The sequence below is a fragment of the Falco punctatus genome (genome assembly GCF_963210335.1).
Source record: "Falco punctatus genome assembly, chromosome: 18".
NCBI classification, from domain to species: domain Eukaryota; kingdom Metazoa; phylum Chordata; class Aves; order Falconiformes; family Falconidae; genus Falco; species Falco punctatus.
In genome coordinates, this window is record NC_137598.1 from 5,264,828 (window position 1) to 5,287,320 (window position 22,493).

The following is a 22,493-nucleotide window of genomic DNA, read 5'->3' on the forward strand; positions in this document are numbered from 1 at the left end:
TATGGCAGGGACATGCGTGGCAGAGGCGTGGCAGGGGCACACATGGCAGGGACGGAGACACGTGTGGTGGAGACATGAGAGTGACACGCATGGCAGGGGACGTGGTGGGGACAGGGACATGCATGGCAGGGGCACACATGGCAGGGACACACATGGCAGGGACATGTGTGGCGGGGACATGCGTGGAGGGGTTGGGGACATGTGGCAGGGGCACACATGGCAGGGAATGTGTGGCGGGGACAGGGATGTATGTGGCGGAGACACACATGGCAAGGACACACGTGGCAGGGACTGGGACACATGTGGCAAGGGACAGGCATGCTGTGGGGCTGGGATGGTGCCCATGCATGGATGCTGTGTGTGCTGGGTGACACGCTCACACATACATGGTGTGTCCTGGGTGACATGTTTGTGACTGCATGGCATGTCCGAGGTAACATGCTTGCACACACGTGCCATGTCCAAGGTGACATCCATAGCATGGCCAGGGTGACACCCCTGCACGCCGAGGGTGGCACACGCGGCAGCCCTGCACACGCATGCAGCTGGCTGGGGGATGCGGGGTGGGGACACACGTGTGCTATACCCAGTGTGACACATGTTCCAAAGGGGTGGCAGAGCCCAGCCCCCCCCAGCACCCTCTGTGCCCCCCACTGTCACCCCCTTTGTGGCCTGCTGCCCCCCCAGCTTTGTCCCCCCTCCCATGGCCCTTGTGTTCCCATGTCCTCCCGTGTCCCCTGTGCCCCCCCATGGCCCCTGTGTCCCATGTCCCTTGTGCCCTCCCATGTCCCTTGTGTCCCCCCATGACCCCCCACATCCCCCATGTCCCCTGTGCCCCCCCATGTCCCTCGTGTCCCCCCATGACCCCCCACATCCCCCATGTCCCCTGTGCCCCCCCATGTCCCTCGTGTCCCCCCATGACCCCCCACATCCCCCATGTCCCCTGTGCCCCCCCATGTCCCCCCACAACCCCTGTGTCCCTTGTGCTCCCCCATGTCTCCTGTGTCCCCTTACCCCAGTGTCCCCTGTGCCCCCCATGTCCCCATGTCCCCCCGTGTCCCCCTACCCCAGTGTCCCCTTGCCCCTCCATGTCCCCCTGTGTCCCCCATGTCTCAGTGTCCCCATGTCCCCCCACATCCCCTGTGTCCCCCTACCCCAATGTCCTTCATGTCCCCCTGCATTCCTCATGTCCCCTGTGTCCCCTGTGCCCCCCATGTCCCCCTGTGCCCCCCGTGTCCCCGCACAGTGCTGTGGGGACCCGCTGGGGATGGCATGAGCTCCCCCATGGGAGGTGGTGCGGGGGGGCAGGTGGCAGCAGGGCAGCCCCAGCCCCCGCACCCATGGGTGCTGCCACGTGCGCGGCCCCCCCCCTCCCCCGCCCGCCGGGGGATTTACGGCCCAAAGCCGCTGAGCGGGAGGGGGGGGGGGAGGGGGGGGCGGGGGGCCGGGCCGCCATGGGACTGGGCTGGCCGGGACCCCGGCCTCACCGCCGCGGGGAGACCCCCATGGCCTGCGCTGCCTGCTGCTGCCCCCCGCCCCCGCCCCCACCCTGCCCCCTCTGCTGCCCCCAGTGCCACCCCCCCTGCTGCGCCCTCTGCTGCCCCCCGCCCTGTCACCCCCCACCCCGTTACCCCCAGTGCCACCCCCCGCCCTGCTATGCCCCCCCCTGCTGTGCCCCCCCCTGCTGCCCCCCCCCTTGCTGCCCCCCCCCCTGCTGCCCCCAGTGTCACCCCCCACCCTGCCACCCGCCCCCTTGCTGCCACCCTTGCTGCCTCCCCGCCCGATGCTGCCCCCCCCAATGCCCCCCTGCCCGCCCCCCCCCGCGCTGCCCCTCCTGCCGCCCCCGGCTGAGCATCAAGTGAGGGGGGGGGCGCCCCCCCCGCCCCCGTTCCCGGGGAACCCCCCGGCCAGCGCCCAGCGGCTGCGGTGAGTACAGGGGAGCCCCCCCACAATTGGGGAAACTGAGGCACGGGCAGGGCTGCCCGCCCCCCCCCTCCCCCCGCCCAGCCTGGGTTGTGCAGCGGGGAGGGGGCGTGTGCAGAAAGGCTGGCGCAATTGCACGGGGGTGTTTGCACAAGAACTGGGGCAATTGCACGGCAGGTATTTGCACGAGGCTGAGGCAAATGCACGGGGGTATTCATACAGGTCTGGGGCATTTGCACGGGGTTATTTGCACAAGGGCTGGGGCATTTGTATGGGAGTATTTGCACAGGAGATGTTTGCACAAGAAGTGGGCAGTTGCACGAGTGTATTTGCACGGGGTCTGGGGCAGTTGCACGGGGATGTTTGCACGGGGGACAGTTGCACGGGGGTATTTGCACAAGCCCGGGCAGGACGTGGCGCCGCGGGTTCACCCTCCCGTGCCAACGGGCAGCGCTCGGGGGGGGGGGGAGCTGCTCCCCCCGCGCCCCCCCCCCCGCTCGCCCCGCGCCCCCCCCAGCTCCCCCCGCGGCCGCCGGCGCCGTGCGCATGCGCAGCACCACGGGAGCCACATCTGATTGGCTGCGGCCGCTGTTTGAACGGGCGCGCGGCGCGGCCTGCGCACGGCGGTGGAACGGCCTCGCCGTGAGTGAGGGGCTGGGGGCCCGGGAGTGGGGCTGGGGGCGGCCCTGAGGAGGCCGAGGGCTGGGGCGGGAGGAGGCCCTGAGGAGGCCGAGGAGTGGGGCTGGGGCGGGGGGAGGCCCTGAGGAGGCCGAGGGCTGGGGCGGGGGGAGGCCCTGAGGAGGCCGAGGAGTGGGGCTGGGGCGGGGGGAGGCCCTGAGGAGGCCGAGGAGTGGGGCTGGGGCGGGGGGAGGCCCTGAGGAGGCCGAGGAGTGGGGCTGGGGCGGGGGGAGGCCCTGAGGAGGCCGAGGAGTGGGGCTGGGGCGGGGGGAGGCCCTGAGGAGGCCGAGGAGTGGGGCTGGGGCGGGAGGAGGCCCTGAGGAGGCCGAGGAGTGGGGCTGGGGCATCCTGCAGGCCCCGGGCGGGGGGACGGGGGTAGCTCCAGGCCGCAGAGCGGCTGTCAGCATGCGGGCAGTGGGGCAGTGGGTGCCCGGTGGGGCTGCAGAGCTCCCTCTTTGGGGCTGGGGGTGGCTGTGTGCCCTGGGGAGGCTGAGGAGCGGAGCAGGGAGGAGCTGCAGGCCCCAGGCAGGTGGGGCTCCAGGCCAAAGAAGGGCTGTGAGTATCTGGGGAGTGGGGCTGCGGGTGCCAGTGGAGGTCCAGAGCCCGCCCCCTCCCCCCCCCCCCTTTTGGGGCTGGGGGGGGCTGTGTGCCCTGGGGAGGCCAAGGAGTGGGGTGGGAGGGAGCTGCAGGCCCCAGACAAGGGGGACCTAGGGGGGCTTCAGGCTGCAGGGGTGCTGTCAGCATTGGGGCAGTGGGGCTGGGGGTGGCTGTGGTACCCCAAGGGGCTGGTGGGTGCAGCTATGGGTTCTGGGGGGACTGGAGAGTAGGGCTGGGGGCTCCCAAGGGGCTGGAGAGTGGTGTGGGGGCCAGGTAATGGGCCTGGAATCTGGGGAGGGAGTCCTCACGCCTTTCCCTGCCCACCCCAGCCTGCCTGAGTCACCAGCATGGTGTCGCACATGAAGCACCCCGAAGGAGCCGGCTTCGCCACCCCAACAGACGGCTGGATGGGCATACGCGAGCTGCTCGCTGAGCTGTGGGTGAGCCAGGAACTGGGGGGGCTCTGCCTCTGGCACCGTGCCGGGGGGAGTGACACAACCCTTCCCTGGAGGGCCCTGGGCTGGGTGCTGGGGGTCTGACGCCCTCCCCTCTGCAGGAATGCCTCTTATCCTCCCCGCGAGATGTCTCCAACGCCAGCCAGGCCACCAGGCTGCGGAAAAGCCAGGTCTGCGACAGAGTGCTGCGGGTTTGCGTTAAGCAAATGGCTGAGCCTGGGGGCTGCCCTGAACACGCCGCGAGCCTGGTAGCTGTAGCCGAGGCGGCATGCCAGGGCTACCTGACTGCCATGCCACAGCCGACTCCCCTCTACCTGGAGAAGATCCTTTACCACCTGCTCAGGAACACCGCCAGCCAGGGCAGCGGCGGTGCCTGCCGAAGGGTGGCCAACCTCCTCCGCACGCGGCTGCTGACCTACCGCCCTGGCCAGGTGCCTGCCACAGACTTCAGTGCCATCGCCTACAGCAGTTTCAGTGTGCTGTGGAGAGGGGCAGAAGCCCTGGCCGAGCCTGACCAGCCACAGGAGGAGGGTAGAGCTGTCCTCTCGGCCCGTCTGCAAGCTGTGCGCTTCCTCCTGCTGCTGGAGCAGGATGGGGCAGCCTTGCCACCGCTGCAGCCCCCCTTCTTCGCCTCCCAGACGGCACAGCAGGCGGCCGCTGCTGCCGCCTTGTACAAAGCCCAGCAGGCACCATCCTCGGCTTTCCTCGGCCGACAGCTTGGGGACTGCCTGCTCACAGCTCTGCGAAGGGAGGCAACAGAGCCGTCCACCTTTCAGCAATCCCTCTGCTGCTTTGAACTCATCCTGGAGCAGTGCCGGCATCTCTGCATGGGTGGCCAGTACAGGGAGGCTGAGGAGGCAGTAAAGGACGTGAGGGGCTTTTTGGGGGCCACCAGTACTTCTGCAAAATCTTTCAGCGACCCCCTGTCCCTCCTGGAGGCTGGGGTTCAGCTGAGCCGGGCGCTGGCCAAGAACACCTGCGCTGTGGGGCCGCCCTTGGCCAAGGCTGTGGTGGCTCTCGGCGCGGCAGCAGCAGCCCCGGAGCCGTTACTCAGAGTGCTGGCTGAGAGCTGCCAGTTCGTTGTCTTCTCCTTCAGCGAGTACGCAAAGAGAAGCAAGCAGCAGCCCTTCAGCCGGGAGGATGTGCTTGGCTTTTGGGCCTTCGTTGAGGGGCACTGCTGTGTCCTGCAACAGCTGCTGGAGAGGGTGAGGCTGGGGCTGGGGGCAGGGTGACCACGTACCATGGTTGGTCAGAGCCTCTGTGAGCAGCTAGAGGGTTTGTAACCCCGCACTGGGCTCAGTGCTCCTCTCAATCTGTTCGCAGAGTGTCCCTGCCCTGAGCAGCAGCGCCTGGTGCTGCCTGGGCCCCATGAACGTGCTTTTCTCCTTCCCTCCCCTCCGCAGATTCCTCCCGATGGCGTCAGGCAGAGGCTGATGGTGAAGCAGCTGCTCTACCGCAGCCTCCAGCTCTTTGCCACTATAGCCTATGATGCCTTCCAGTGCTCCCAGGTACCGGTGGCAGAGGGGATGGTCCCCAGCGCTGGGGGTGGGTGAGACACTTGTGGTGCCACATAGCTTCTCCCTTTGGAGGTGGCACAGGGGTGGGGTTGAAAGGGGCTGCCCAAACCATCCCAGGGCGGTTCTGTGGGGCTGTGGGTCCCCAGCAGCCTCTTGCCAGTCGCCCTCTCCCTGCAGGCGGTGGGCTGGCCAGGTCTGGAGCAGCTGACGGAGGGCTGCAGCAGGAGCGTGGAGTGGATGCTGGAGGCACTGGAGGAGGTCCCCGAGAGCGAGCGAGCCAAGTACCTTGACATCACCGGTCAGTGCCACAGCGGGTGGGACCAAACCCAGCTCCTCTGCCTTGGCTTGTGCTGAACGCAGCGGCAGAGCTCGGTGTCTGTGCACCTGGCGAGCAGCGAGGGGGTTCTCTGCCACACCAAGGACGTGGCTGGTGGGGCCAGGGCAGAGGGTGACAAGGAGAGAGGGGTCCGTTCCCTCTCTGTCATGTCTTTAATACTTGGGTTTCACTCATGGCAGCGTCATGCACATTCAAGCTGGCCTACATCTTCTACAACCAGAACCTCCACAAGGAGGCCAGCTCCATCTGCGACATCTTCTGCACGAGCCTGCACATGTCAGATGCCTACGCGTGTCCAGAGATCCCTGTGGAGAAGGTAACTGCTCGTCTGATGCTTCAGGCAGAAACAGGGCTGAGCCGGATGCTCTGGTCCCGGTACCAGGGCAGCAGAAGAAAGGATGGCACCAGCCTTTGCTCCTGGAACAACCCCAGTTCCCTGCTCAGAGGTCTCACCTTCACCTGGGCAGGGAAGGGCGCTGTGGTACGGGACATGGGAAGCAGGGAGTTTGCTCCCACAGGGTGCAGAAGCCGGATCTCTGCTCTCTCCACAGCTGCACAAATGCTTCAGGCTGCAGGTGGAATGCTACCGGGAGCTGGGGCGGCTGGAGGCAGCCCTGGCGTGCATGGTGCAGTGGCTGGCCGTGCTGCGGGACCGCATCGAGGAGCTGCTGGCAGAACCTGTCTCCCTCTGGGTCAGAGTCAAAACGGACGCTGTGAAGCAGGGGGCTGAGGAGTTACGGTTGCGGTAAGACCCTAAGGCTGCCCCAGGGCACGAGGGGTGGGTGTCTTAAAGCTTGGGACGTGCAGCTCTCAAGGTGACGATGGCTTCTCCCGGTGAGATGAGCCCCCCCTACAGCTCCTGTTTTCCCCAGGACCCTGAAGGAAGGCTTGGAGGGGCACAGCCTGGGCACAGAGACCTTGGTGACGGTCCTCTTTGCGGAGCTGAAGGCCTACAAGGCTGTCCGAGCCGACACGGGGCAGGAACGCTACAACATCCTCTGCGACCTGCTAGAGGTCTGCTCGGAGCAGAGTGACCGCCTGCATGAGCGAGCCGTCGCCTTGACAGAGCTGGCCCAGGTCCTGTGCTACCACAGCTACGCCCAGCAGACTAACTGGTGGGTGACACCAACGTGGTGGGATCACCTCCCTGTGTCCCTGAAAGTCCCTAAGGAACACTTGAGGGCCCTCAGGGGGAGTTTTAAGGATCCAGAGTGTTGTACTGGCTGTTTGCTGTTTGGGGTCCTAGGGGGGGTGTCTTACCTGTCCCTCCCCTTAAAATGTTCCAGGGGTTTCAGGGCAGGAGGCTGTTTCTGATCCCTCTCTCCGGCAGCTCCTCCCTGGATGCGGTCCACGAAGCCTTGCGGCTGCTGGAGTTGGTACCCAGGACCGCCCAGAACCGGGACCGGCTCCTTGATGACCAGGCGCAGGCTCTTCTCTGGCTCTACATCTGCACCCTGGAGTCCCAGCTGGAGAAGGTGGGTGGGGGCGGCAGAGCGGGGCTGTGGGACATTGAAACGGGTCTGGAAGTGCCATGGGGTTCTGTGCGTGTGTCAGGTGCCCTCCCCAGCCTTGCTGGCAGCGCTTGCCTCTGCACTGGGGCCACGAAAAGCTGTGCAGATCCTGCTGGAAACCCTGTGGTGTCTTCTAACGCCTGTCACTGCTGCCGTCTCCCCTTGCAGAACATAGAAAGGGACCAGAGAGGTAAAGCTCAGGCACTGAAGAACCTGGATGACTTTGAGCCCAATGACCTCAACTACGAAGGCAGGCTGCTGGAGGACAGGTTCCTGTATGACGGCATCTCCTTCACCCTGGCGACAGAGACCGGTGAGGACGCTGGCGGGCTCGGGCTCTCGGTGAAGAGGCTTTCCTGGGGAGCCTGGTTTGGGGTCAGAGTGTCTCAGACATGTGGTGTGCCCTCAGCCCTGTCCAAAAGCCTGGATGATGCCTTCTTGTTGTGGAAGCAGCTGCTGATGACACCGGGTGTGCCAGCCGTGCGCAGCCCTGAGCAGACTGTGGCTTCCCTGCGCCTCCTGGCAGTTCTCTACAAACTGATGGCCAAGGTAACACTGCTGGGGAGGTGGCCAGTGGGATGGCAGCCTCCCTGGGCACACAGTCACCCCCGAGGTGGTCTGAGCGTGACCATGGGGTTTTTTCTGCCCCCAGCCCCTGCAAGCCATGGAGAGCTACCTCCTGGTCAGAGCCCTGTGCAGCGCGCTTGGGGACAGCTTGGGCATGGCCAGTGCCCTGTGCCAGGTCACCAAGCTGCTCTTCCAGCTGGAGTGCCCCAGCTATGCCCAGGTGAGTCTGGCAGGGAGGGAGGGGGCCGTGGGCCAAGCTTGGCCAGTCCCCGGGGTCGCAGCCCTCATGCCGGCGTGTTGGTTTCCAGCTTTTCCTGGAGGAGATGGAATCCTGCCTGCAGAAGGCCAACAGCAGCGACAATTCCTACCTGCTGCTGCAGCAATCCTGCCTCTTGCTGCGCAGCCAGCTGTGCTGCGTCAGCCACCGGGTGGGTATGGCTCCTAAAAACCCTCTGCTGCCTCAGAAGTGGTCAGGGGGCCAGAGGAGACTGCAGCAGCTTTGCCTGGCTGTCTCCACCTCTCCTTGGGCAGGGGCATGGTCCTCCTTGGGGACCTGGGGCATGGAGACACCTTGGACGATGAACCATGACTCTTTTTCTCCCTCTGCAGATTGAGGAGGGTCTCACCCTGTTGCTGGAGGTGCTCCAGAACCTGGTTCTGAAAAAAATCACGAAGGTCTGGTACCTGCTGCGAGCCCAGGTCCTTCAGCTGGTGGCCCTCTACCTGAGCCTCCCTGCTGCCCGCCTCTCACTGGAGCTCCGGCAGCGGATCTTTGTGCAAGGTGAGTTGCTGGAGGGTGTTTACAACCCTCCGGGTGAGCACCAGGCCGGCACGGGTCATGGCTGAAGCTCTGTGCAAATGTTTCAGCTCTGGGTTTCTCCAGACCACCCCATTTGGGGTGAGAAGAGGGAATCCGGGGGAGTCACTCTGTCCCAGGGCTGGGGAGGGGCCGGCTTGGTGCCGATACCCACGACAGCTCTCGCGCAGGGTGGAAGACGCCCGAGACGGCTCTTGCCGAAGCCCAGAAACTTTTCCGCAGCATCATCCTCCTGCTGCTGGGCAGCGACGTGCTGGGCTGTCAGATGTCGGCGTCCAGTGTCCGGTTTGTAGATTACGGTGAGCTGGCTGCTCGCGTGGACCGGAACCCAACCGTTCCTCCAGGCTGCTCGCCTGCCTCCCCTGCTCTGATCACCCTCCTGTCCTCCCTCGCAGGGGACAACCTGCTGCTGAAGTGGCAGGTGCTGGCTGACATGCTGATCTGCTCCGAGCGCCTGGTGGCTCTCCTCGGCGGGCTGGAGGTGGTGTGCAGAGCCAAAGCCTTCTGCCTGGATGCCGTCAGGCTGGCCGTGCGGCTGCAGGTCACCCGCTGGTGAGCTGCCCGGGGGGGGGGGGGGGCAGGGCTGGGCCCTGAGCCTGGGGGTCCTTAGTTAGGGCCGAGCTGCCCTGTGGCCCCAGGGGACGCTGGTGTCCCTTCCCCGTGGGAGCATGGTGGGGCCCTTAGGGCTGAGCTGTCCTGTGGCCCCAGGGGATGCTGGTGGCCCTGTCCCTTCCCGGTGGGAGCGTTTAGTATTTTCTCCGCTTGGTCTGGAGCAAGCAGCGGCTCCGGGGTGTGTTACCCCATCAGTCCAGCTTACCGGGTCGGACGGGGATCTTGCTCCTTGCTGCCTCCCTCCTCCCACATGGCACTGGGGGTGAAGCGATGGCTGTTGAGGTGCAGCTTTGAGGGCTGATGGTGTCCCGTTTCCCCCCCCCTCCCCCCCCAGGTGTACATCTTTCCTGGTGCTGAAGGCCCAGCTGGAGCTGCAGCAGGGTGAGCTGGAGCTGAGCCACTTTGACCTCCAGCAGGCTCTCTTCCTTCTGGAGTCTGACACCGGTGAGTCCCCGTCCTGGGCTCAGAGGAGGGGAAGGGGGGGCTGAGCTGAGTCCCAAGCATGGGTGGTGCCAGGGGTGACCCCTTTCTGCGCCCGCTTTTGGCCTGGGGTAGATCTGCCTTGTGCAGATGGTGCCAGAGCAGCCGGTCCCCGTCACCCAGGAGGGTACAGAGGCGCGGGGTGGCTCCAAGCCATGTTTTGGCTCATCGAGTGACACCTCCAACGATAAAGGGTTAGCTGGGGAGAGCAGGAGCATTGGGCCTGGCTTCCCGCACCCCTCCTCGGGCTGGCCACGGTGCGGGCTGCGCAGGGAGGGCTGTGCAGGGGGGACGCCAGGATAACCCTGTCCTTGGCCCGCAGAGTTTAAAGCCAGCGAGACAGAGAAAGGCCAGATGACGATCCTGCCCAGGAAGGGCAAACTCGAGGGCAAGAAGCGCCAGGACCCTGTCTGTGAGCCCACCGGGGAGGAGGAGGGGTTCCTGGAGGGCCCCGTGCTGGCGTTTGTGGCAACGGTGAGCAGGCCAAAGAAGGTGGACGCTCTCACCGCCTCGCCAGAGCTGAAACCCGAGAGAAGGAAGAGACTGGCCTTCCTCGCCCACCCGGCAGCCTGCCCCTGCTGCCTCTGCTCCGACCTGCTGCTCTCGGCGCTCTGCCTGCGCTGGCTCCTCGCCTGCGCCCAACGCCAGCTGGCGGCCGGCAGCGTGGCCGAGGGACTGGGTCTGATCCGTGCCGTGCTGCCGCGCTGCGCTGCCGTGGCCACCCGCTTCGCCGCCCAGCTGCGAGACAAGCTGGGGGGCAGCTCTCTCGGCCAGGACTTGCCTGCGCTGGAGCTGCTGGACAGTCTGGTGGCCACTGGCTATGCCACCTTGGCCCTTCAGAGCATGGCCAGCCCTGAGCCGGCGGAGGAGCTGCAGGAGGAGCTGGAGGCAGGGCTGACCTTCTTGGCGTCCTGCAGACCCCACCTGCCCAGCCTGGAGGTTTCCAAGGCCAGCCTGCTGCTCAGCAAAGCCGCGGCCACGGTTTGCCACCTGGCCTCCAAGCATGGTGGCCCCGGGGATGGTGTGTCTGCTGGCTCTTCGCTTCCCGTGCCGACCCCGGCGGAGCCCAGCGCGGCGGCCATGCCCCACGCCCCCAGGAAGGACTCGGCTCAGCCCCGAAGGCGCAATCCCAAGGTGGCGTCGGACCCCGTCGTGCCCAAGCCCGGAGCGAGGAGCCGGCGCGTGAAGCCCTTGGCTGCGCCCAACAGCAGCGACGTCTTCGCTCTGGGTGACCCTGACAGCGAGGTGCCCCGCATCGTCATCCGGCCGGCGCTGGTGCCCTGCACCCCACACCAGAGAGCCCATCCCCCCGCGAAGGCGCACGCGGCCCCCGGTCCCCAGACTCCCTTCACCATCTTCAGCGACTCCTCCCCACCCGCGGGCCGGTCCCGGCTCCTTCGGGCACCCAGAGCCGCGGGGAGGGTCAAGTCCCACCTGAAGGTGAGCGGGGAGGGAGGTGCGGGCAGCTTGGTGTGACCGCCCCCCCCCCCCCCCCCACGGCCTGACACCCCTCTGCCCCCCCACTTTAGGTGGTGTTCAGTGATGACAGCGATGTGGAGGGTCCCGAAGCGGGGCTGACCCCTGTAGCTGCCCGCAAACCTCGGCCCCCCAGATCGACAGGGTCCAGCGGCAAGGGCAGCGTGGCGCAGCCCCGGAGAGGGCGGCCACGCACCGGCCGAGCCGGGACGGCGGCGAAGGGGGAGCGGGTGACCCGCAGGGCTCCCAGCAAGACAGCGGAGGAGGAGCGGGACCTTCTGAGGGCCATCGAGGAGAAGGAGGAGGAAGAGCTTGACATCAGCTTTGAGGTCTTTCGGGCCTCCAAGGAAGAGGAGGAAGCCCCAGGTGGGCTGGGCTGCCCTGGGGATCGTGGCGGGGGGTCTTGGCTTCACGCAGCCCGAAGCACCGGGCTGTCCCCACCACTGCCACCCATCCTGTGGACCAGGCGCCTCCGTCTCTTCCCCGCAGGCAGGAGACAGCTGCCTCCCTGCGTGGAGGGCACGGAGCACGAGGTCCTGCAGCAGGAGGCCGGCGAGGATGTCCTGGCGGCACGGTGGCTGGGCAGCGGGGACCCACCACCCCGGGAGGCGACCCTCTCCTCCACCCCATCCGTGGCAGGCGGTGAGCACCCGGCACGGTGGGGGGTGCAGGGGACGTGGCTCGTGCTGGGTGGACACAGCCCATATCGATTTCAATCGGTAGCGAGTTACTTTTCCCCAAACTGGGTTTGTTCTGGCCGGGCTGTGAGCGACCTCCCTGTCTCTGTCTTGACCCGCAGGGTGGGTGGGTTTTTGGTTTCTTGTCCCATTTCCTCAGTTTCCCATGGAGGGTGAGTGGGCGAGCGGCTGGGTGGGTGTCAGGCTGCTGGGCAGGGGCAACATGGGGTTGCTCCGTGAGCCTCCGGCACATGGGATACTGGTCTTGGACTGGGAGCTGGTGGCTGTGCTGGGGACACCACATCTGTCCCCTCTGCTCCAGTCCTGATCCTGCCCCGGGGCTCTGCGGCTCCGTGTCCCTTCCAGATGCCTCCTCGCTGGACACGGCCCTCCAGCTCCTGAAAGAGGCTTTCGACTGCATCGGCCACTGCCCCCCCGGGACACTCTACAGCCGGATCTGCCAGCTCCTGGCTCTGGCCACCGGCAGCCGGGACCCCCTCGCCACGGCGTACCTGCTCTCCGAGTCGGTCTCCATCACCACCCGCCACCAGCTGCTCAGCGTCATCCACAGGAGGATGCAGTGAGTCCCTGGGTTGTCCCTCGGGCATTGCTGGGGGATGGGGCACACCCAGCGCCCCTGCAGAGGGGACTTTGGGGGGACAGGGATCACCCAGCACCACCAGTACCCCTGTGGAGGGGACTCTGGGGGGACAGGGCTCACCTAGTGGCATCAGTACCCCCACAGAGTGGACTTTGGGGGGACGGGGCTCACCCAGCGCCCCCACGGAGGGGACTTTGGGTGGCTATCCCCCCCCAACTGCCTTTCCCTCCACAGGAAGGAGAAGAAAGCAGCGGGGGACGTGGCTGAGCAGCTCCGTGGACTCTCCCTGCAGGAGGGGAGCACGGCCCCCCCCCAGCCGCTGCCTCGCCGAGCTCGAGCAGCTCTTCATGTTCAGCCCCTCGGGGCTGGGGTCCGGGGAGCGGGAGAGGTTCGGGGCACAGCTGCAGCAGATCCCCAGCGGTGAGGGCTGAGGCCAGCGCAGGGCCGGGGCAGCTCGGCACCCAGGAGGGTGCTGAGTGGTGGGTGCTGCCCCTGGGGCGCACCCTAAGGTCAGGGTGTGACTTCCAGGGGTGACGGTGTGCCTGCTGACCCTCGCCAGCGTCCAGCCTGGCTCCGGAGGGGACACGCTGCTGCTGACGCGGCTGGAGAAGGACACGGCGCCCGTGAACATCCGCATCCCCACCGCGCTCTCCAAGGTGAGGACAGGGGGCGAGGGGGGGGGGCAGCCCAGGTGCACTTGGGGCTGGGGTCACAGCTCCCCTCCCTTCCTCCAGGCCCCGCTGCGCTCGGTGCTGAGCGACTTCGACACTATCCAGAGGGAGCAGAAGGAAACCAACTGCTGCACAGACAAGCGGGACTGGTGGCTGCGCCGCTCCGAGCTGGACCGCAGGATGAAGGTGGGGGGGGGGGGGGGGGATGACCACCCGGTGCCCTGACATGGGGCACGGCTGGAGGAGGGGGTGTGGACCCCCCCAGTGACTCTCTGACCTCTTGCAGAGCCTCATCGAGACCCTGGAGACGCAGGTGCTGGGGTGCTGGAGGGGGGCCCTGATCCCTGCTGGCCCCCAGCCCGCGCTGGCCGAGGAAGCCGCCCGCTTGCACCCCCAGCTGCGCCGCTGCGGCTGGAGGGACCCGGATCCCACCCTGCTCCAGGTGCCCAGGCTGGCTTTGGGGGAGCTGAGCCCCCCGGCTTTGCCACCGCTGACCCCTCCTTCCTCCCCACAGGTGGTGCTCAACGCCGCTGCCCTCCTTGCCCCCTGTGACCTGCAAGCCCTGGCCTTCGGCCTCTGCCCGGCGCAGCCCCACCAGGCTCAGCTCCTCTTGCAGGAGGCGGTGGAGAAGCGGAGAGCTGGTGCCAGGCAGCCCGGCGGCTCCCTCGTCCTGGTTCTGGATAAGGTGAGAGCCTTGCTCCTGCCTCCCCTCCTGCTGCCGCTGCCGCCGCTGCCCGCTCTCACCTTCCTCTTCCTCGCAGCACCTGCAGAAGCTGCCCTGGGAGAGCATGGCGTGCCTGCAGGCCCTGCCCGTCACCAGGCTGCCTTCCCTGCGCTTCCTGCTCAGCTACACCCTGGCACAGAAGGTGAGAAGCTGGGGGGAACCCCAGCCTACCCCAGCCTCCCCCCACCCCAGGGTTTGGGGGACCCCCTCCCAAGCCACTGGTCTCTGCCCCCCCCCCCAGCAGCAGGCAGGATCCGTGCTGAGCCGCGGTGTGAACCCCAGCAGCACCTTCTACGTCCTCAACCCGCACCGCAACCTCCTGGGCACAGAGGAGCGATTTCGGGGCTGGTTTGAGAGGTGGGTGGGGGTCTGGGGGGGGCACGGGGGGGGTGGTCGTGCCCCTCACCCCTTCTCACCAGCTCTCCTGCAGCGAGCCCGGATGGAAGGGGGTGACGGGAGCCGTCCCGAGTGCGGAGCAGATGCAGGCAGCCCTCGTTGAGCACGACCTCTACATGTGAGCATCACCGGGGCACCCCGGGGGGGAGGGGGGGCACCCTTGGGGGGCACCAGAGCTCACCGTGGGGGGCTTCTCCCCATAGCTACGCGGGGCACGGAGCTGGTGCCCGGTTCCTGGACGGCCAGGCCATCGCCCGGCTGGATTGCCGTGCTGTTGCCCTGCTCTTCGGCTGCAGCAGCGCCGCGCTGGTGGTCCGGGGGGGCCTGGAGGGCTCCGGCATCATCCTCAAGTACATCATGGCCGGCTGGTGAGCAATGGGGGGGGGCTCGGGGGGGGGGGCTGTGCATGCGCAGGGCTGGGCTCCTGTGGGGTGTGAGCGGGTGTGAGCCCCCTTCTCCCTTCCAGCCCCCTCGTCCTGGGGAACCTGTGGGATGTGACAGATCAGGACATTGACCGCTACGCGCAGGCGCTGCTGCGGGGCTGGCTGGGGGGGGGCCCGGGCACCCCCCTCCTGCCCTATGCCACCCAGGCGCGCCAAGCCCCCCGCCTCAAGTACCTGGTGGGGGCGGCCCCCGTCGCCTACGGGCTGCCCGTCTGCCTGCAGTGAGAGGGGGGCCCCGTAGGAATGGGGTGGTGGTGTGGTGTGTCTGTTTTCAGCTGTTTTTAGGTTATTTTAACAAAATTGGGGTTTATGTATCTTCTGTACCTTCTGTGACAATAAAGTTGCTGCTTCTAGATCTGGCTGCCCTGTCCTCTCCTCTGTCCCCCCATGTCTGGTCTGGGTGGGCATCCCCCCCCACCACCCCCCCTGGCGAAGGGCCCTGGGCCTCCCGCCTTCCTCCTCCGCTGCTGGAGGCGCCCCCAAGCCCCCCCTATGGGTTTTGCCGCCCCCAAACCCCCCCCCATGGGTTTTGGCCCCCTCCCTTCCTATGGGGTGACTGGGGCCCTGCCAGAGGGGTGCCCTCCACCCCGTTTCCCCGCACCACCGCTAGGGGCGCCCTCCACCCCGTTTCCCCGCACCACCGCTAGGGGCGCGCTAGGCCGGGGGGGCGGCAGCGAGGGGCGGGGCGGGGGCGGGGCGGCACCGGGGGGCGGGGCGGCGCGGCGGCCCAAGATGGCGCAGGCGGTGAACGTGGGGGAACTGACGCTGCCGCAGCTGGAGCTACTCAAGGGGCAGCTCGACCAGGTACTGGGGGGTGCTGGGCCAGACTGGGAGGGCCGAGAGCGATCGTGGGGCGTGCAGGCTGCGGTGGGGGATGTGTGGGGCTGGACTGGGGGGACTGGACCCGACTGGGAGGGAATGTGGGGTTGCAGACTGGGATGGGCTGGGCCAGACTGGGCTGGGGGGGGTGTGTGGGGCTGGACGGGGGAGACTGGGGGGGTGTGTGGGGCCAGGCTGGGGGGGCTGGGGGGGGGGTGGTGGAGGGGCCTGACTGGATGGGGTTGTGGGTGTGTATGTACTGGGCCAGACTGGGAGGACTGAAGGGAAATGAGGAGGTAGACTGGGCTGGGGGTGGGGGATAATGGACCAGACTGGGCTGGGGGGGGGGCGGGTGGGGGGTGTAGTGGACCAGGCTGGGCTGTGGGGGCTGGGTCCTGCGGGACCAGGTGGGATGGGGGCAGGTGGACTGGGCCGTACTGGGTAGGAAATGGGGGGGGTGGGTATGTGGCCAGGCTGGAGCAGGGGAGGTGCCCCCCATGGCACGGGGACACCCCATGCTCTGGCTGCTGCATGTGGGGCTCTGCCCCCCCCCCCCGGGCCCTCTCCTGGGGCTGGGCCCCCCCGGCCCCGCCGCTGACCCCGCGCCCCCCGCCAGGAGGTGGAATTCCTCTCGTCCTCCATCGCGCAGCTCAAGGTGGTGCAGACCAAGTATGTGGAAGCCAAGGATTGCCTCAACGTGCTCAACAAGAGCAACGAAGGCAAGTGGGGGTACCTCCCCCCCCCCAAACTGGGCCTGGGGGGGCTGGGCCGAGCCCCCAGTGCCAGCTCCCCCCTCCCTGGCCTTGCCAGCCCTGGCAGCTCCCCGGCACCGCGGCGTACCCAGCTCTGCTCTGAGCAAACCGCCCCCAGCTCTGGCACCTCATGCGTGGGGAGGGGGCACAGGGGGCAGCTGGGGAGCCCAGATGTTGTGTGTCATCGTGTCCGTCCCCCCACCCCCCCCCAGATGTTGAGCTGTGACCCCAGGGGCTCCCCTCACCCCCCACCCCCCCCCCGTTTGCTTTGTCACAGGGAAGGACCTGCTGGTGCCCCTCACCAGCTCTGTATCCTTTGCTGTTCCCCGCAGCCCCCCAGTTTGCACCCCCCGGGGCGTGGGCGCTGCTGCCGGTGCCTGGTGCCCCCAGCCCCCCCCCGCCCCCCCCCCAGCTTTCCCACTGTGCCCCACTTTCCCTGACACCCCCCCAGATGTATGTCCCCGGGAAGCTCTCGGACGTCGAGCGTGTCCTGATCGATGTCGGCACTGGCTACTACGTGGAGAAGGTGAGGGGTGGGCATGGGGGGGCTCAGTGCACTCCCGGGGGGGGCTGCTCCCCCTGTTTGTGCCACGGAGGCCCCCCCTTACCCCCCCGCCCCTTCTCTCAGACTGCAGATGACGCCCGAGACTTTTTCAAGCGGAAAATCGACTTCCTGACCAAGCAGATGGAGAAGATCCAGCCGGCGCTGCAGGAGAAGCACGCCATGAAGCAGGGTGAGTGCCCACCCCCCTCCCCGCTCCCGGGGGGGGGCCCCCTGGCCCCCTGCAGCCCCCCCCCCCCTCCCCCAACCTCCCCTGGCCCCCTTTTCTTCCCTGCAGCCGTGGTGGAAATGATGAGCCAGAAGATCCAGCAGCTGACGGCCCTGGGAGCGGCGCAGGGTGCAACCACCAAGGCGTAGCCTTCGGCCTCGGGGGTCTCCTCCTCGCCGTGGGGCGCAGCGGTGGCCCCCCCCATCCCCCGTGGCTGCCCCATTTCCCCCCCCCCCATTTTTGTAGGCAGTAGCTCGCTGCCACTGTGCGGAATAAATGAGAGATTTCTTGATGTGGGGTGTTCGTGGGGGAGGGGGTCCCATGTCAGCAGGATTTGGGGTGACCTTGTCCATCTCCAGCCCCTGTGCCCCGGCTTTGCAAGGGCTTAACCCCCCCGCAGGGGGGCTGATGCCCCCCCCTCCCCCTCCCCCCCCCCCCCCCTTCCCCCCCCCACAAAATAAACCCTGCTCCCCCAGGCAAGAACTTTATTTATACCCCGTCCAGCCACGCTCCCACCCACCCCCCACCCCCCCCAGGCGGGGGGCTGCCTCGCCGTGCCCTGTGGCTGCTACCCTACATGTGCCCCCCCGCCCCCCCCCCACTATATACATCTATAGGGTGTGACCGCTGGGGGGGCGGCAAGGTCCAGCTCCTGGCTGCTGGGGGCTACACGAAGCACAACAGTGTCCCCCTGCTGCAGTACAGTCCGTGTGTCCCCTGGTGCGGTGTCACCTTGTCCTTGTGGCCACAGTGGGGTCGGTGTGTCCCCCGGTGTAGTGTCACCTTGTCCCCCTGCCCACGGTGCAGTCTGTGTATCCCCCGGTGTAGTGTCACCTCGTCCCACTGCTGCAGCGTGGTCCAGGTGTCCCCCGGTGTAGTGTCACCTTGTTCCCCATGCCTGGGGCATGGTCCGTGTGTCCCCTGGTGTGGTGTCACCTTGTCCCTCAGCCCACAGCACGGTTTATGTCTCCTGGCAGGGTGCCACCTCATCCCACTGCTGCAGCATGGTCTGGTATCCCCCGGTGTAGTGTCACCTCGTCCCACTGCTGCAGCGCGGTCCAGGTGTCCCCTGGTGTAGTGTCACCTCGTCCCACTGCTGCAGCACGGTCCAGGTGTCCCCTGGTGTAGTGTCACCTTGTCCCCTTGCTGCAGCGAGGTCTGTATGTCCCTCAGCGTGGTGCCACCTCATCCTGCTACTGCAGCGTGGTCCGTGTGTCCCCCGGTGTAGTGTCACTTTGTTCCCCATGCCCATGGCACGGTCCATGTGTCCCCTTGTGCGGTGTCACCTCGTCCCCCCTGCCGCAGCCCGGTCCGTGTGTCCCCTGGTGCGGTGTCACCTCGTGCCCACAGCACGGCCCACGCGTCCCCTGGCTCGGTGTCACCTCGCGCCCCTGCCCCGCCGCTCTCAGTGGACGAAGAGGGGCTTGTGGACGCGCTTGTGGCGGTTGAGCGTGGCGCTGCGGGCGAAGCTCTCCCCGCACTCCACGCAGATGTAGGGCTCGTGGCCGTGCGCCTGCGCCCGGTGCCGCTCCAGCTCGGTGCCGTCGCGGCAGCTCTGGCCGCACTCGGGGCAGGGCGCGGGCTGGGCGCGGGCGGCGTGGACCCGCTGGTGCTTCAGCAGGTTGGTGCTCTGGGCGAAGCCGCGGCCGCACTGCCCGCAGCGGTGGGGCCGGGCGCCCGAGTGCGTGCGCTGGTGCTTGATGAGGTTCTTGCTCTGGGTGAAGCTCTTGCCGCACTGCCCGCAGCTGTAGGGCTTCTCGCCGGTGTGGATGCGCTGGTGCTGGATGAGGTTGGAGCTCCAGCTGAAGCTCTTGCCGCAGTCGCCGCAGCGGTAGGGCTTCTCGCCGGTGTGCGTGCGCCGGTGCTGCACGAGGTGCGAGTTCTGGCTGAAGCTCTTGCCGCACTCGCCGCAGGTGCTGGGCCGCTCCCCGGTGTGAGTCCGCTGGTGCCGCAGCAGCTTGGACCAGTGGCTGAAGCTCTTCCCGCACTCGTTGCAGATAAAGGGGCGCTGGCGGCCGCCCCGGTGCCTTCCCCCCACGCCCTCCCCCTCCTCTTCCTCGCCGTAGCCCCCCGCTGATGTGGCGGCGCCGGAGCTGGGCTGCCCCCCCCGTTTCTTGGCTTTGGGGGGCAGGGGGCTGTGGGGGATGACGGTCTGGATGATCTCGTGGGGCAGGACCTCGTCCTCGCAGTCGCTCACGATGCCGTCGTCAGCTGTGGGGAGAAGAGGGGCTGGGGAGGGGGCTGGACCCCCCCCGGGGACAGGCACCCCCCCCCGAGGAGGTGGCCCCCCCCCCCCCCGCCCCCCCCGAGCCCCTTCCTCACCGATGTAGACCCTCCGGACCATGTCCCCCTCGTCCGAGTCGTGCAGCTCCACCACGCAGGGCTCCTCCTGCTCCATGGGGGCGGCCGGCGGACCCTGGTGTCCTGCTGGGCAGCGAGCAGCCCTGAGCTCCCCCCTGCCCCCCCTGGGACCCCCACACCCCGGCCCTGGGGTCCCCCCCAGGCACCCCCCCGGCCTCCTGAAACCCACCCCATGTTCTGCGCCCCCTCACCGTGCACCCCATTCCCTGTTCCTGGGTGCTGGGGAGCTGGGCAGGGAGCTGGGGGGTCTGTGGGAGCTGCTGGGGGGGGGGAACAGGGCCCTCTGTGACCCCCAAGCTCCTTCATGCCCCCCCCATCCCTCTGTGGGACCCCAAATCCCTTCGTGCCCCCACAATCCCTCTGTGCAACCCCCAAATCCCTTTGTGCCCCCCACATTAACCTGTGTGAGCTGAAATCCATCTGTGCCCCCCCACCAAATCCCCCTATGGGACCCCAAACCCCTCCATGGCCCCCCCAATCCCTCTGTGCAACACCAAATCCCCTTGTGGCCCCCCCAGATCCCTCTGTGGGACCCCAAACCCCTTTGTGCCCCCCTAAATCCCTCTGTGGGACCCTAAATCTGTGTGACACCAAACCCCTTCAAGCCCCCCCCAATCCCTCTGTGAGACCCCAAATCCCTTTGTGCCCCCCCAAATCCCTTCAGGCCCCCCCCAATCCCTCTGTGCCCCCCACCAATCCCTCCAGGTCCCCAGTCCCCCATTACCTGGGCTCCCGGGGGTGTCAGGGGGTCTCACTGCTGCGCCGCACTCGGCCCCCGAGATCTGAGGGGGGGGGGACAGGACACAAGCAGTTATGGGCCCACAGCTGGGGGGGGGGGGGGGTTCACCCCCACCCCATGGATCTACATCCAACCCCGACTGGGTGGGCTACAACCCCCCCAGCCCCTGCACATCTCCCACCCCCCCCTTACACCCCAGCTCAGGTTCCTGCAGCACTTGGGGGGGGGGGTGTGGATCCATCCTGGGGGGGTAATTGAACACTCCGGGGGGGGCACTGGGGTGTGGGGGGAGCGGAGACCCCCGAGCATCCCCAGGACTGGGAGTGGTGGTGGCTCTGTTCCCCTCCCCGCGCTCCCCAGCCCCCCCCCAGCCTCTCGACTTCTGCCACCCGAGGGGGGGTGGCTCCACTTGGGCCCTGCCCCCACCGGGGGGCCTGAGCCCCAGGACCCCCCCTCCCAGCACTGGGACTGACCCCAGCCCCCCCCCAGTCCCCCCAGAGCCTGGAACCCCTGGGTTCCTGCCGCACCCCAAAAGTGCCTGACCCCCCCGGGTCCCTGCTGCACCCCAAATGTGCCTGGCCCCCTCTCCTGGGGTGCAGGGATCCCCCAAAAGGGCCTGACACCCCCCCCCCACGTAGTGCTCCTGTGACGCCTGGAACCCCCTCCCGCGGTACCCAGTGCCCCCCCAAAGTGCTGGCACCAACCAGTGGTGCCCCAAGCTCCCCAAGGATGCTCAGTGCACCCCGAAAGAACCCGCACCCCTCCCCACAATGCCCAGAGCCCCCCTGGGGGGGCTGTACCCCCTCCCATAGTGCCCACTGCACCCCGAAGGCACCTGCACCCCCCTCCCGGGTGCCTGCACCTCCCCAGGGATGCTCAGTGCACCCCAAGCTGCCCCCACTCCCTCCCTGGGGAGCCCACTGCATCCGAAGATGCCCAACCCCCCCCCCAGGAAGGCTGGTGCACCCCAAAAATGCCTACACCCCCCCAGCATGCCCAGAGTACCCTGAAGGTGCCCACAGCCCCCCTCCCTGGGTGCCACATCGGTGCCCCCCCAAGGCCCCCTGCCCCCTCCTGCCACAGGGCACCCCGGAGGTGCCTGGGACCCCCCCAAATCTGACCAGCGCCCCCCCCCCCCCGGCTGCCCAATGCACCCTTAAGGTGCCCGGTGCCCCCCAGGTTACCAGGGACACCCCAAACATGCTCAGTGCACCCCCCCGGGGCCACCCAGTGCCCCCCCAGGTTGCCTGGGACCCCCCCCAAGCTGCCCAGTGCCCCCCCGGAGCCCCCGCCCCACCCCCCACCCCAGGGGCTCAGGGCACGAAGAGCCCAAACGCCCGCCCAGGGGTGTCGGGGGGCGCCGAGTCTCCCCCCACCCCACCCCCCGAGGCGAGACCCCCAGATCTGCTCTGCTCTGCCCTGCCCAGGGGGGGGCGGGGGGGCCCTTCGGTGTGTAAATGGGCTGGAAAAGGCGAATTCCCAGCCCGGAGCTGCCCCCGCGGGGGGGGGAAACTGAGGCAGAGCGCACGCGGCGGCCCCCCCACACCCCCCGCGGGTCCTTTCACCGGCACTGCCCCCCCCTCCCCCCGCCAAATTGCGGGGGCGCAAAAACCGGGGCCGGTTCCCACGCGGGGCGGGGGGCGACCGGGGCGGGGGGACCCAGCCGAGCCCCCGCCCTGCACCTCGGGGGGGGGAGCAGGGGGTCCCGCAGCATCGCGCGGGGGGTGGGGGGGGCGGGCGCTGCGAGGCCGATGCAACCCGCAGCCCCCCGCCTTTCCCCACCCCCCCCCCCATTTATTTTTGGGGTGGGGGCCGCGGCGCCAGGGCCGCGAGGCACAAAGGAACAAGCCGAAGCCTCCAGCCCCCCCCCGCCGCTCCCCAGCCCGCCCCAGCGCCTCCCCCCACCCCCCAGGGAAGGGGGGGGGGCACCCATGCGGGTTATTTTGGGGGGTGGGGGGTGGTCGGGTTCCCCCCCCCTCCCCCCCTCCAGCCAACCCCAAGGGCAGCGGCTCCCCGACGCGCCCGTGCGCGCCCCCCCCCCCCCCCCCCCCCCCGCCACGCCGCCGCCCCCCACTCACCTCCCCGGGGCTGAAGGATGGGGCGTCGCGGGGGGGGGGCCCGGGGGGGGGGCTGGGGCCGGGGGGAGGGGGAGGGGCGGGCGCTGCCCCACGCGCGGCGCTCGCGGGAGGCCGGGAACAGGAAGGTCCCAGCGTCATCCCCGGCCCCGGCCCCGCCGCCTCCCGCGCCGCAATGGGCGAGGACCCCGCGGGGGGCCCCCCGCCCCCCAAACCGCGCAGCGCCGCCGGGGGGGGGGGGCTGGGGAGGAGGGGAGGGGGGGAGCCCCCCCCCGCGCTGCCGGGCCTTTTTGTTCCTTTTTTTTAATTATTTTTTTAAATTATTTTTTTTTCCTCCCGCGCTCCGCTTGGAAAACATTCCCCAACAGCAGGATTGGGGGGGGGGCCGCGGATTGGGTTTGGGGGGCACCCACGGGCAGCTGGACACCCCCGCCATCGCCACCCAACCCCCCCCCGCTTTGTGTAACGGCTCCGGCTCCAACCCCCCCCTCCGGG

The 22,493-nt window shown here is 68.1% G+C and overlaps 3 protein-coding genes across 8 annotated transcripts; 2 read left to right on the top strand and 1 right to left on the bottom strand.

Moving 5' to 3' along the window:
* Window positions 1–1,846: 1,846 nt before the first annotated feature.
* ESPL1 (extra spindle pole bodies like 1, separase) lies at window positions 1,847–14,837 on the top strand. The gene is given in 32 exon segments (XM_080367923.1): window positions 1,847–1,926; window positions 3,528–3,638; window positions 3,755–4,858; window positions 5,057–5,161; window positions 5,348–5,468; window positions 5,687–5,823; window positions 6,059–6,252; window positions 6,380–6,622; window positions 6,838–6,982; window positions 7,187–7,331; window positions 7,428–7,567; window positions 7,671–7,805; window positions 7,894–8,013; window positions 8,195–8,366; window positions 8,573–8,701; window positions 8,798–8,954; window positions 9,349–9,458; window positions 9,817–10,934; window positions 11,024–11,336; window positions 11,460–11,612; window positions 12,014–12,227; window positions 12,483–12,555; window positions 12,557–12,668; window positions 12,777–12,904; window positions 12,983–13,105; window positions 13,206–13,361; window positions 13,434–13,604; window positions 13,681–13,785; window positions 13,885–14,000; window positions 14,074–14,157; window positions 14,243–14,407; window positions 14,506–14,837. Coding segments are annotated over 31 exon segments (6,483 nt in total). The 5' UTR covers window positions 1,847–1,926; window positions 3,528–3,545; the 3' UTR covers window positions 14,708–14,837.
* Window positions 14,838–15,175: 338 nt separating this feature from the next.
* Window positions 15,176–17,115, top strand: PFDN5 (prefoldin subunit 5). Its single transcript, XM_080368017.1, has 6 exons — window positions 15,176–15,286; window positions 15,918–16,020; window positions 16,331–16,362; window positions 16,505–16,579; window positions 16,682–16,787; window positions 16,893–17,115. The coding sequence occupies exons 1-6, from the start codon at window positions 15,215–15,217 to the stop codon at window positions 16,970–16,972; spliced, it is 468 nt and encodes a 155-aa protein (XP_080224143.1). The 5' UTR covers window positions 15,176–15,214; the 3' UTR covers window positions 16,973–17,115.
* A 201-nt stretch (window positions 17,116–17,316) lies between these two features.
* On the bottom strand, window positions 17,317–22,268 carry LOC308054733 (uncharacterized protein). 6 transcript variants are annotated; one of them, XR_013924219.1, is made up of 5 exons: window positions 22,002–22,268; window positions 19,909–19,966; window positions 19,146–19,250; window positions 17,958–19,034; window positions 17,317–17,707 (listed from the first exon to the last, which is right to left on the bottom strand). XR_013924219.1 is itself a non-coding variant. In XM_080367998.1 (4 exons), the coding sequence occupies exons 1-4, from the start codon at window positions 22,137–22,139 to the stop codon at window positions 18,229–18,231; spliced, it is 1,107 nt and encodes a 368-aa protein (XP_080224124.1). In that variant the 5' UTR covers window positions 22,140–22,268; the 3' UTR covers window positions 17,324–18,228. The 6 variants fall into 6 exon arrangements, 2 of the variants coding, with proteins under 2 accessions (XP_080224124.1, XP_080224125.1); XR_013924220.1 differs by having other exon boundaries at window positions 17,319–17,707; window positions 17,858–19,034; XR_013924221.1 differs by having other exon boundaries at window positions 17,320–17,808; window positions 17,908–19,034.
* Window positions 22,269–22,493: the final 225 nt, after the last annotated feature.

Bases quoted from the DNA above. Each gene is read 5' to 3' on its own strand.
- PFDN5 (XM_080368017.1), top strand. From the start codon at position 15,215: ATGGCGCAGGCGGTGAACGTGGGGGAACTGACGCTGCCGCAGCTGGAG. The intron at 16,021-16,330 runs GCAAGTGGGGGT...GCTTTGTCACAG, and splicing joins GCTCAACAAGAGCAACGAAG to GGAAGGACCTGCTGGTGCCC. The intron at 16,788-16,892 runs GTGAGTGCCCAC...TCTTCCCTGCAG, and splicing joins GAAGCACGCCATGAAGCAGG to CCGTGGTGGAAATGATGAGC.
- LOC308054733 (XM_080367998.1), bottom strand. From the start codon at position 22,139: ATGACGCTGGGACCTTCCTGTTCCCGGCCTCCCGCGAGCGCCGCGCGT. The intron at 19,967-22,001 runs GTGAGTGGGGGG...CCCCCCCCTCAG, and splicing joins CATCCTTCAGCCCCGGGGAG to ATCTCGGGGGCCGAGTGCGG. The intron at 19,251-19,908 runs GTAATGGGGGAC...CTCGCTGCCCAG, and splicing joins TGACACCCCCGGGAGCCCAG to CAGGACACCAGGGTCCGCCG.